General features: G+C 43.7%; 1 protein-coding gene across 3 annotated transcripts in view; it reads left to right on the top strand.

Annotated features, from left to right (window-relative positions):
- Window positions 1–12415, top strand: part of LOC135557671 (estrogen-related receptor gamma-like) — a 53209-nt gene extending 40794 nt beyond the window's left edge. For all 3 annotated transcript variants that reach the window (XM_064991174.1, XM_064991175.1, XM_064991173.1), the window contains exons 5-8: window positions 4946–5056; window positions 5186–5368; window positions 10486–10755; window positions 10927–12415. In XM_064991174.1, coding sequence (XP_064847246.1) covers window positions 4946–5056; window positions 5186–5368; window positions 10486–10755; window positions 10927–11171 — 809 coding nt within the window. In that variant the 3' untranslated portion in view covers window positions 11172–12415. The remainder of the gene's footprint in view (window positions 1–4945; window positions 5057–5185; window positions 5369–10485; window positions 10756–10926) is intronic.
- Window positions 12416–13740: the final 1325 nt, after the last annotated feature.

Genomic DNA, 13740 nt, shown 5'->3' on the forward strand with positions numbered 1-13740 from the left:
GGGCCAAGAGACCAGAGGTGGCGAACTGAATGCTTGGCTTGGGATGTAGGGTTTGAGCATAGCCTGAAGGTAAGGAGGGTCAGTTTCCCTCAGGGGTGGACTGGGACAATAATTTGGCCCTGGCGTTTTATCCATTCATTACAGGAATCATGAAGATAATGCACTTTACTGTTTGAAAAAAATCATGGTTTTAACCTCCCCAAAAATAGGAAGTTTTGAGTAAGATGATAACGTAGAATGTGCGTTTTCTACATTTTATAGGCACCCTTTCCATTTTTTTTACGATCCATGATGTTGGCTGTCTAACTGATGACAGAGTTTGAATGTGAGTTTGCGTGACCTCAGCTCAGATTCTTAAGAGACCCATGGGATGCCGGCCATGTCACCTTTTTCATTTTATTTTTATATAGATTTTTGAGGGTGTCAATTTTGACCAGCCCTCCCAATAAAAGAATGGTCGAGCCCATCTGGCATTTGCCAAAATTGCCAGATGCCCAATCCGCCCCTGGTTCCCCTTGCTGCTCTGTGGGCAAGCACCAGGATCCTGAAGATGATGCGAGCTTCGACTGCAAGCCAGTGGAGTGTATGGAGGAGCAGGGTGACATGGGAGAACTTAGGAAGGTTGAGAGCCAGGCGGGTTGTGGTATTCTGGATAACTTGCAGGGATATGATGGCACAAGCTGGGAGCCCAGCCAACAGAGGGTTGCAATAGTCTAGATGGGAGATGACAAGTGCCTGGATTAGGAGCTGCGCCACTTCCTGTGTGAGGAAAGGTGGTACTCTACAAATGTTGTAGAAGAGCTGGGGTATTCAACTCTTACACTAGAAGGTCCAGAGCCTGCTGGTTTTCTGTTTTACCTGATAATGACTTGAACACACCTGGTGTCACAGGTCTATATCAGTCCCTGATTAGAGGGGAACAAGGAAAAAATGCAGTGGAACTGGCTTTGAGGTCCAGAGTTGAGTTTGAGGGTTGTAGAGCATGAACCTGCAGGAGCAAGTCACTGCTTTAATGTTTGCAGAGAATGACAGGGTGTTGTCCAGGGTCACACCACTCTTGGAGGGGGAATCCGTGGAATTGTCAACCGTGATGGAGAGGTCTTGGAGCGGGCAGGTCTTCCCCAGGAGGAAGAGCAGCTCCATTCTGACGAGGTTGAGCTTGAGGTGGTGGGCCGACATCCAAGCTGAAATATCTGCCAGGTACGCAGAGATGCGTGTTGCCACCTGGGTGTCAGGAGAAGAGGAGAAGAGTAGTTGATTGTCATCCGCATAGCAGTGATAGGAGAAACCATGTGAGAATATGACAGACCCGAGTGACTTGGTGAAAAGAGGAGCGGGCCTAGTACCGATTATGCAGTGCCTGAGATGGCCCATCTTGAGATGGTGTAGAGGAGGATCTGATGGTTCATTGTGTGGAAGGAAGCGTATAGATTTAGGAGGATGAGAACAGAGGCGAGAGAGTTTCCTCAGAGCGGAGAGCGTCTGTGACACAGAGGACAGTGGTCTCAGTTGAGTGAGTTGCCTTGAAGCCTGACTGGTTAGGGTCAAAGATTATATTCTGAGAGAGATAACGAGAGAGTTGGTCAGAGACCGCAAGCTCAAGTACTGCTCGGTAGTTTTTGACGTCAGAGGAGTCGAGTGTTGGTTTCTTTAGGAGGCGAGCAGCTCTGGCCATCTTGAAGTCAGAGGGGACGCAGCCAGTGGTCAGTTATGAGTTGATGACGGAAGTGAGGAATGGGAGAAGGTCTCCAGAGATGGTCTGGAGAAGGGGCTGGGGTCAGGTGTGCAGGTTGTTGGCGGCCGGACATCACTAGTCACAGGATTTCATCCTGAGAGACAGGGGAGAAAGAGGTCAAGGCATAGGGCAATTCTTTGTAAGTGGGCTAAGTAGGGCTGAATGAATGAGGAGCGGATGTCGTTAACTTCTTTTTCAAAATGGTTGACAAAGTCGTCCGCAGAGTAGTAGGAGGAGGGAGGGGAGGAGGTGGAGGACTATGGAAGGAGGAGAAAGTGGAGAAGAGTTTCCCAGGGTTGAAGGCAGAAGCTTGAAATGTAGTGATAGAACACAGCTTTAGCAGTGGATACAGAGGAAGAGAAGACAGAGAGAAGGGAGTGGAAGGATGATAGATCCTCCGTAAGTTTAGTTTTCCTCCGTTTCCACTCAGCTGCCCGCAGCTCTGTTCTGTCAGTACACAGTGAGTCACTCAGCCACAGAGCGGAAGGGGAAGATTGAACCGTCTGGGAGGAAAGGTAGACAGTGAGAGTCAAAGGATGCGGAAAGGGAGGAGAGTAAGGTCGAAGAGGCAGAGTCAGGAGGGAGAAGGATTTAGCAGAAGGGAGAGATTAAACAATAGAAGAGGGGAGAGTAGTTTGAGAAAGTGAAGATTGCTGTGATGCATAACCATCTGGGTAGGAAAAGGGGAATACCTTGTCAGTTGTACAACTGAATGCATTCAATTGAAATGTGTCTTCCGCATTTAACCCAACCCCTCTGAATGACGCATTTTTTGTAATGAATCTTGTTCTGGAGGCAGCACTGCAGTTACTACTAGCTGGCACAGCCACAAAGTCATCAAATCTGATTTTGAACCTAACCTTAACCACACTGCTAATCCTAATGCTTAACCCGAGCCTTAAATTAAGACCAAAAATTGAATTGTTGTTTTCATTAGTTTTTTTTACAATATAGCTATCCAATTTTGACTTTGTAGGTGGCCCATCTAGCGGATATCGCTGAGTTCTGCCTTCAGGGCAAAATTCATTATAATAAACGTCAACCTGCAATGTCAGTCCTTCCACTGTGGTCGGAAATATGGTCTGGATTAGTCTAGCAGTTGGCAGTTTCTACAGTTTGAGGTTTGGGATGAGGATGTGTGTGTAGTGAGGGATTTCACTGTGTTGACACATACACTGGATTATGTGAAAGCAAAGGGGCAATTGTGTGTGTGTCAACACAGTGAAATCTCTCCCAGTACACACATCCTCATGCCTCATCATCACCTGTCCCAAACTTCAAACTGTAGCACCTGCCAACCGCTAGACTAACCCAGACCGTGTTTCCAACCACAGTGGAAGGACCAACATCACTAAAGCTCCAGGGGTCCTAGTTTACCCGCCCGTTCACTCCTTAATACCCCTTCATCTCCTCAGGCCAGAGGGGGGACCAAGTCTCTATAATTTCAGGTCAAAAGTAAGTCTCAAGTCGAGTACCAAGTAGAACGGGTAGAGTCTCAAGTCGAGTACCAAGTAGAACGGGTAGAGTCTCGAGTCAAGTACCAAGTAGAACGGGTAGAGTCTCAAGTCGAGTACCAAGTAGAACGGGTAGAGTCTCAAGTCAAGTACCAAGTAGAACGGGTAGAGTCTCAAGTCGAGTACCAAGTACAACGGGTAGAGTCTCAAGTCAAGTACCAAGTAGAACGGGTAGAGTCTCAAGTCGAGTACCAAGTACAACGGGTAGAGTCTCAAGTCAAGTACCAAGTAGAACGGGTAGAGTCTCAAGTCAAGTAAAAAAAAGAAAAAAACGAAACATGCAATTACTTTTTTAAATACAAATCTTTGTCTATTTATTGAGGCTACCAGACAACCCTTTTGATTATTTTGTCTGCAACACATTTGGTTATGTAATAATTATTTTAATTTTTTAAATCCAAATGCAAGCTTCATAAGTACATTTCAAGCCATTTTGACATACCAAAAGACAAGTAGCTCAGTGTTAGTAATTGTTGCTTGATGCTCTGTTGCTGGTGAGCTTGCAAAGTAAAAATATTCTTGGTCACCTAACCATTTTTGGAGCTGCATATTTATTTATGGCAATCCTCTTCAACAATTTGAAGTTTGTGCTGCACCCGATCCTATAGCTGTACAGCAAATCAACAATCTGTTAGCAAGCTCAACCGACTTGCGTTAATTGACAGTTTGCTGGTCCAATCAGAGGGCCGACTGTACGTTTCACTAGCCAATCTGTTGCACGTTTTCTTTGCAAGTGCGATGCTGCGACTACGTGCAGTGTGATCCATGGTGACTCTGTGCCACAAAATGAGTGACAAAATTTTACAAAAGGCTTCAGTCTCAAGTCAAAGTCTAGTCCCCAGTCTTGAGGTTACATGTCCAAGTCAAGTCTCAAGCTATTTTAATTTCGATCAAATTGAGCCTCAAGTCATTAAATTTGTGACTTCAGTCAGACTTGAGTTCAAGTCATGTGACAGGAGTCTACACAGCTCTTATCTTACTATTCAGGGACTAGTCATCAGGGAGTTAAGCATAGCATATAAAGAGAAATTGGCATGCTCAGCTCAAATTTTGTAGTGACGAAAGAAAGGTGTTGGGTTCAAAAGGCATATATTTGAAGAAAGGAAAAAATCCTGCACTCACTGAAATTGTCTTTAAGTTGCCATGTATTTTTTTTCTAGCAGCAGAGGTCAGAACAAATGGACTTGTTTCGGCAGCAGCCTTTGTTCTGACCTCTAATAAAAGCTATCTAGGTCACATTATGCATTCTCTTTTGGAGGGGGATAGGGTGTCACTGTATGGTGGAGTGTGCCAATGTGCTCGTGCGCGCATGTGTGCGCGTGTGCGTGCGTGCGTGTGCGCTGTGGCTGTGAAATATCACCCCAAATTCTACCCCCACCACGTGCCCCTTTTTACCCCCCTAATCTTGCTGTTAGCTCCTTATCTCCATGTTGATGGTTACCGCTGAGCTTGTTAAGATGACCCGTTGTCATCGTGTGCCTATGTGTCGCTGCTTATTGTGTTACAGGGATGTGACATCTCTAAGGCTCCCTATAATCTTACAGATGTCACCAATGTCAATCGAATGAACTCGAAGAGTGCATCACTCTCCTGGTTTTGAAATTGTGGTAGTGTGTTAAACAGGAATACAGTGTTTTTGTGTACATATGCAAGTGTTTAATGTACCTAAAGTTGAGTGCGTGTGTGTGTGTCCCAGGTGTGCGTCTGGACCGGGTGCGTGGAGGCAGACAGAAGTACAAGAGAAGGATAGACTCTGAGAACAGTCCCTACCTCAACCCTCAACACGGCCTGCCTCAGAAGAGAACATGTAAGAATACAAAAAAAACATTCTTCCTTTCTTTCTTTTTTTCTCTCTCTCTCACGACAGGCTCACATTTGCATTTAGATATTGATAAAGCCTATTTTAAATGAACATCTCTCGTTCTCTCTCTCTCAGTTCCTCTAGGTGGTCTGGTAGAGAATAAGGTGGTTTCTCTCCTGCTGGTGGCTGAACCAGAGAGTATCTTTGCCATGCCGGACCCCACCGTCCCCGACAGTGACATCAAAGCCCTGACCATACTGTGTGACCTTGCCGACCGCGAACTGGTGGTCAACATCGGCTGGGCCAAACACATCCCTGGTAGGAAAACATGCAGATACAGGAATACATGGGTATACTGTACATACACACAAACGCGCACACAGGGGCATAAACACACATCATCGTCAATAAAACTCAGATCAGCTCAGAGTGGAGATTGTTGCCCCCTGAGTTGGATTAAGACTTTAGTTCAGACACAGAAAACAGTATGAATCTGTGTGTATATACATGTCTGTGCTCTGCTAAACCAAGGTATGGATGTGTCACTTGCAGTGGCGTTCCGCAGGGCCCCATTATCCCTTAGGTCTAGAACAACAAATTCTTAAATTGTTTGAGCATATGTTGCAGAACAGTGATTTCAATATTTTTTCAGAATATTGACAAAAGGGGGTTAGCCATCAATGACAGAGTTGACAACAGATACTCAAAACATACATATTCTGTCTTATTTTGGTCTAAGTTCAATACAAACATTTGTAAAATATGGAAAATGATTCATTTAAAAATCCCCAATGCAAAAATAACCATTCTATCAGGACTTTCAGCACTCTGAAGTTGATGTTAGACACAAATTTGACGGAGTTCATGTGTTATGGTGTTGACAAAAATATAATTTTTATTTTTCATTCAAGTGGTATATATAGCAGCAAATGTGTTTGCTTTATGACTAAAACCTAATTAAATTGAACATATTTGAACCAAAATTCCTATTCTATTTTAATCTTTCAGGCAGATGGAGTTGACTGTTTATAGTTGTGACCATGGTGATTCAATTATTGTTTGTTTAAATCTATCAAAAGTAGAGAACTTTACAGACCATGAGTGGTCCTGTTGCACTACATGTAATGAGGACATGAATAAGGGGTCCTTAAGGGTATCGCTGACCCTGCTCATTCCTGATTCATTTAGGATTTTAGAAAAATCTGACGGAGTACACTACATCTCCGTACACATATTTTAGGAATCACAGTTTTAAAAGAAATATTATTTAAAGTCACAGAAAGAAACAATATACATTCAGTTAAATTGTAAACCCTGTTTTGGAGAGTTTGAAATTTGCATCCTTTGCTCTGGACAATGGCATTTCCAGGCATAGAGCTCACATGGAAATGAACAATATAAATCTTTCCATTATAAATTTCCCCTAAATTTAAATGTTAAACTCAAATAATCCCTGAGCTAATTTTCTGCTATTCTACACATTTTGCCATTAGACTGAGAAAAACAAAAATATAACACAAAATATAAAGTGTTGGTCCCATGTTTCATAAATTGAAATAAAAGATCCCAGAAATGTTCTATATGCACAAAAAATGTATTTCCCTTAAATGTTGTGCACAAATGTGTTTACATCCCTGTTAGTGAGCAATTCTCATTCGCCAAGATAATCCATCCACCTGACAGGTGTGGCATATCAAGAAGCTGCTTAAACGGCATGATCATTACACAGGTGCACCTTGTGCTTGGGACAATAAAAGGCCACTAAAATGTGCAGTTTTGTCCACAACACAATGCCACAGATGTCTCAAGTTTTGAGGGAGCTTGCAATTGGCATGCTGACTGCAGGAATGTCAACCAGAGCTGTTCCCAGAGAATTCAATGTCTCTACCATAAGCTGCCTCCAACGTCATTTCACAATCGCAGACCACGTGCAACCATGCCAACCCAAGACCTCCACATCCGGCTTCACATGCCAGCCCAGGACCTCCACACCCGGACAGGTGAAGAATTTCTGCACAAACTGTCAGAAACCGTCTCAAGGAAGCTCATCTGCATGCTCGTTGGCCTCACCAGGGTCTTCACCTAACTGCAGTTCGGCGTCATAACCAACTTCAGTGGGCAAATGCTCACCTTCGATGGTCACTGGCATGCTGGAGAAGTGTGCTCTTCACGGATGATTCCCTGTTTCAACTGTACCATTGTGTGGGCGAGCGGTTTGCTGATGTCAACGTTGTGAACATAGTGCCCCATGGTGGCGGTGAGGTTATGGTATGGGCAGGCATAAGCTACGGACCACAAACACAATTTCATTTTATCGATGGCAATTCGCATGCACAGAGATGCCATCCATCCACTGCAATCACCTCATGTTTCAGCAAGATAATGTATGTCGCAAGAATCTCTACACAACTTCTGGAAGCGAAAAATGTGGCCTCATCAGACATGTCACCCATTGAGCATGTTTGGGATGCTCCGGATCGATGTGTACAGCGTCTTCCAGTTCTCGCCAATATCCAGCAACTTCGCATAGCTATTGAAGAGGAATGGGACAACTTTCCACAGGCCACAATCAACAGCCTGATCAACTCTATATAAAGGAGTGTCGTGCTGCATGAGGCAAATGGTGGTCACACCAGATACTGACTGGTTGTCTGATACAAGGTATCTGTGACAAACAGATGCAGATCTGTATTCCCAGTCATGTGGAATCCATAGATTAGGGCCTAATACATTTATTTAAATGGACTGATATGAACTGTAACACAGTAAAATATTTGAAATTGCTGCATGTGGCATTTATATTTTCGTTCAGTGTAATGAGGAGTTCATATGCTGTCTGGGGAGCCCGACAATATAATAATTTTGTTTTTATTTCTTTTTTTTTGGGGGGGGGGGGATATTTTCTCCGCCATTGGTCACTTGACCATGTGCCAGAGCCTCATACTACCTGAAAGTATTAGTACTCTAAATGTTTCCCTCCTTCCTCCCTGCCACTAAGAGGAGTGTGTAGAGAGGACTCCTCCTAATTAGTGCTCTCCTGGATGGAGGGCATAGGAAGCTAAATAAGCTGTTTAAGCCTGTTTAAGCAAGCCAGGGTTTAGTTGTGTAGTGACAACACATATGGATCATTGGACACACGCTAAAGAGGAAGCCGCCATCTTTCTTCGCCCCCCTCTGTTGAGTTTGCATTCCAACCTGTTGTGGATACATGGTTGAGCTTGTGACAGCCCTGTCTCTGTCACTCTCTCTCTCTCTCTGGGAAGTCTTTGTTTTGGAAAAGCCCTTGGGTGTGGGCCAGCTGTGTTGATCTGGGCTAACTGGGAAAACTAGTCCCTCCCACAACTTCACCCATTGTGACAGACAGGATTAGATATCTAACTGTATAATTGTCCTGCCTCGTTTAACCAAACAACGTGAGATTTCGTTTAATAAACTTTAATTGTATTTTATATTTCCTGTTGAATTTCCTTACATACGGGCTGTTGCATAATTTGTCAGGGTACACAAACTTTAAGGAATCTAATGGCTTTCCACCAAAATATGGCAGCCAAGTAGATAGCAGTGATGGTAGATATGACCATATACCCAGTATCTTTTTCACCTCTCTCTCTTTCCCCAAGCTTTGTCTCTCTCTCACTCAGATGAACGTCTCTCTCCTCTATCAGCAGTTAATGTCCTGTTCACACCCAAAACATCACTCGTGAAGCACCTGTATTTTTGTTGATTTTTGTCCAGTAATGCTTACACAACAAGCTACCTAAGCAGGTGTGTGTGTGCAGACTTTCCTGATCAGCACTTTCATTGTTCTCAAAGAAAGGAGGAAGAGCAACAAAGCGTTCCCCTATTGGCTGCCTTGGACCTCTTCTTCTCTGCTTGTCACCAGTGTTTACCGTCAGAGTGGGAGTCAAACACAGTCAGTCATATGTTTGTATGTATTTGTAGCCCTTTGCCAGTGGAGTGTTTTCCTGTCTGGGGGAGTGAAGCAGTCATGAGAAACAACCAGAGCAGACACACCAGGGACCCACCTCAGGGGGTGACAGAGAAGGAGAGAGACTGAAAGAGAAACTGAGAGAGTGGGATGATAGTGATTGAGAGAGAGATTGCGATAGAGATAGTCAGATAGATGTTGTGAGAGGGAGAGAGAGAGATACAGTAGAAAAGGACAAAGAGAGGAGAGACAGAGGGAAAGTACTCTCAGCTCTACACCAATTGTAGCACCGTAATGGTGGTGTCACATCAGCTCTGTGTGAGTGGCAGTCTACAGCCCATGGCTGGAGGAACCAGTGTCCTGGCAGAGGGGCCCAGGCTGTATTTGCTACTGCCCAGGGGGAGGTGAGCCCACCCCCCCTCCCCTGTCTGGTTCTGTCATGAAGACTGACATTGATTCTGTCTGAGGGCCAGGCTAGGAGAAGATGAGTTGGCTTAAGACCCTCTCTCACCCCACGCTTTGGCCTTTTTTAGCCTGCCGTAAGTTGCCTGTGAGGTAAGTATGTCTGCGTGTCTGTAGGGGCTCAGCTGAACCGTTCAAGCCCAGATAACCCTCTCAAATTGAAGCCTGTGAGCATATCATTGTCCCAAGATCTCCACATACCCGCAACCCTTACAACAGCTTTGAGAATGCCATCCCATGGTTAAAAAGAGGACCTCTTTGTTTGTCTCTGCTGGCATTGTTTTGTCTCTGTGGGACAGAAGACGTTGCTGATGCTCCTTTACAGTGTGTGTCCCATTGTGTGTGACCATATAGAGGTGTCCTCAAAGACAAAGACACAGGTTTACACAATGCTTCTCCCTCCTCTACTGATCAATCGTTCCATACTGGAAAGCAGATCCCTATCGACCAATGAAAGTGTCCACAGACGGCGTTCCAATCAATCTGGGAGAGATAAGAGAGGGGCGGGAGCCACAGGCGTCACCGTGGTGATTGTAAAAGTGCCCGGACCCTGATAAGAATCACTGATGGTGTCAAAAATAAAAGCCTCCCCCTCCTTCATTCTGTAAAGTAATCAAAGTTTTTTTAAATGTATTATGCTGTATGGGTGTGTGTGAGGAGACTATAGAGTGTGTGGATCTAATCATGCTCACATGGGGGTGTATTTTTCACTCAAACGGGGTGTCTTTATTGAATGGACAACTTAGGACTTTCACTATTAAACTGCTCTACACCTCCTGCCTCTGTCCCTCTACCCCAACTGACCCCCTCGGCCAGTAACCCTTCGTTTGACCTTGGTCTAATATCTCCAATAGGTCCAGCCATTCTGACTGAAACCATCACAATTACATTTTCGAGTGCAGATGTTTTTGAAACCTTTGTATTTTTCATTTGTATCTTTTCAATTAAGATATGTCTTCATTTCCCTTTCTCTCTTTATCCCTAATTTGACCTAGCTAGCTCTAACCTCTCAATTTCTCCTTTTTCTCCATCCCTCTTTCTACAGGTTTCCCCTCACTCTCGCTGGCAGACCAGATGAGTCTACTGCAGAGCGGTTGGATGGAGATTCTGATCCTGCGCGTGGTGTTTCGCTCGCTGGCCTTGGAGGACAAGCTGGTGTATGCTGAGGACTACATCATGGACGAGGACCAGTCCAAACTGGCAGGTGTACTGGACCTAAACAATGCCATATTGCAGCTGGTGAAGAAATACAAAGCCATGAGAATAGAAAAAGAGGAATTTGTTATTGTCAAGGCCATTGCGCTGGCTAACTCAGGTATGGAACTTCACTGTTGATGTTGGTATAATCTACGTTGAGTCCGGCATGTCTTTTCCAATGGCTATTTGGCTTTTCTTGCGTTCAATCTCTGCATACAGTATATGCCAACAACATCTTAACCCTACATCTCCCTTTCCATCTGTCTTCCCTCTCCCCCTCTCTCCATAGACTCCATGCAGATAGAGGACGTGGAGGCAGTCCAGAGGCTCCAGGATGTGCTCCATGGGGCCCTGCAGGACTATGAGAGTGCCCAGCACACAGAGGACCCTCGGCGGGCAGGCAAGATCATCATGACCCTGCCCCTGCTCCGGCAGACGGCTGCCAGGGCCGTCCAGCACTTCTGCAGCATCAAGCAAGAAGGCCGTGTGCCCATGCACAAGCTGTTCCTGGAACTGCTGGAAGCCAAGGCCTGACCAGCCATGTGGGACTAGGATCACATAAAGGAAGGATAGGGTAGTGATGTCATAAAGGTCAAAATGAATGCAGGAAGTGGTACTTGACAAGGCTAACACAGCCCTGCTCACAAACTCAGGAGGAGAGGAGAAGAAAGGAGAGGAGGAAGGACTGACATCACCTCAGTGACAGGGATAACTACCTTCCAAGGGATTTTGATGGTAGTTATTGATATGTACGTAAACATTGCTAGTGAAAAGGAAGAAAGACACAAAACTTGAAGATCCTCTAGGATTATTATTTGTGTGAAACCAGCTCTAAGCCTGTTCATCTTGCATTGTAGTGCTTTAATAACTCTTCTTTTTTTAAATAAAAAGAACTGTGGACAGTCTTGCCAAAGAATGGTGTGGGATACACAGTTAAACAATGCGGCAAATGGTCACAATAAAGTATGGTGTCCCGTAAGACACATAACTAGCAGAAGTTAGGGTCACTTGATATTACTGAAATATTTTCAGGGAAAGACCTGAAGTAAATTTGACCCACAGATTATGAAGGTGAGGGGAGAAATTGAAAATGAGATGTATTTATTGTTGGCTTGATTATTTTGTTGTTTTGTTTTTTATTTACCAGTGTGGCATTAATGGAAAATAAGAGGAACAAATATAGATCAATTTCGTAAGATTTTTAAGTACTTTTGTTTTAATAAGTAAATAAAACATTTTGTACTAGCTTCACAACTAAACTCATGGCACTGATACCTGTACTATAACATAGCATCTAAGGCAATATAATAATGTACAGTGCATTGAAACATTGTATTTTTTGCATTGAGTTGTAGATTACAAAATTGTGCAAAACACTGTTTTTCTTTCTTATGATGATCTGGTGATGGTATTTCAAATGTGTCTCTGTGTGTTTCTGTTCCAGGAACTAGAAATGTCTGAAAATCATAAATGTTCAAATGAAGGGAAACTAAAATGGTAGGAATGTTACTACTGACAACTGTCATGCATTTATCTCAGAAGTCCATTATTTGCTCCATCTGTGTACTGTAATGGAATAATCTGTATATTTTTGTGACAAAGTATATTATAAAGTGTGATCCAGCAATACTGTGTGGAGGGGATGTAAATGTATGTATTCTGTAGGCCTATATAAAGTCCAGCGCCAACAGAGATGTAACCCATGTTCAGATGAGATGTACGCTACTACTACTACTACTACTACTACCATTCTCAGGATTCTAGGGCAATAAAGATGCTTCAAGTTTGAAAGAGTCTTCATCCTATTCTAGGTTTATGACACATTCATAATTCCCTGTCAGACTGCTGGGAGGGGGAGATCCTCACAAGCCTCGTTTAAACCTGGTTCTAACTTGCGTCCTTTGTCCTGATCTTGTCCACATTCTGATTGTGCCACATTTTTAAATTGGTGTAGACAATCAGAAGACACATTGTGATCTGATCATCCTGCCCACCTCTGGAGGTAGTCAGACATGCATTGGCTGGACATCTTACAAGTATAGACGGATCTGGACAGAGAAACCATTGACTGATTACATCAATATGTCTCTTACAATAAACAAAACATATTTTGAAAGAATAGCTTTGAAATAATTTGCATAAAGGAAGGTGCCAGGAAATGTGGTCAAAATATAGACACCTTGGACGGATAACAGACACATTTTAATACCATGTGTAGACACATTTCCGGACATATGGGTACAATCAGAATGTAGACAAGATCCAGACAAAGGACCCATGTTAGCAACAGGTATAAACAGGGCTGCTGATAAAGAGAGGGGAAATGAAAGGAGGGAAGAGAAGAGGGATATAGTGAAGGAATGGAGAAATGGAGGTGATCAGTGAGGGGAAGAGGTGGAGTAGAGAAAGATGGAGGCACTCTGTGGGACCTTAGTATAAATTATAGACATCCAGAGGCTACCGGAGAGACTTATGTCAGACAACAGGCTTCTGTCACTTTGAACCATTGTCTATGGCAGTGCCTCCTGTCCCAAGGTGGACATGATTGTTGGATTGAGGCGTGAATATTGGACAGGTGAGTAGGAAGTGTATGGGCTGGGACGAGGGGGAGTATCCCATAATAGAGGATCCATAATTAAGTCCATTGTTTTAATGAAGTGTAAAATCCACCCCTGGAAACAGTGTGTCAAGGTTTTTCAGGAAACAAATGAATGAACGCAGGCACGTGGACAGAGACAATCACAGACCGCACAATCACAATCACAAACCTAACAGGGAAAACTTGGCACAAATAAGAAAATAATTATTGAAATATCAACCTGGTTTATAATTGCTTCAGTACCAAAACATAAGATTGAATGATTTCCATTAACATGGGTATAGAGGGGTATATCTGCTATATGGTGGAATAAATAACCCCTATGGGAATGTGGGTCTGTTGATAGACACCTACATGTAATGCTAGGAATGAGTTGCAAGTCACACTATTGCATGATATTCCTTCAAAGGAAAACGAATCCAATCCAAGTGAAACCCTTCTCAGTACGATATAATGATTTCATCCAGCACAATGTAACTAAATGAATTACAAATCATCACTCAA

This window comes from Oncorhynchus masou, chromosome 16 (genome assembly GCF_036934945.1).
Source record: "Oncorhynchus masou masou isolate Uvic2021 chromosome 16, UVic_Omas_1.1, whole genome shotgun sequence".
NCBI lineage: Eukaryota > Metazoa > Chordata > Actinopteri > Salmoniformes > Salmonidae > Oncorhynchus > Oncorhynchus masou.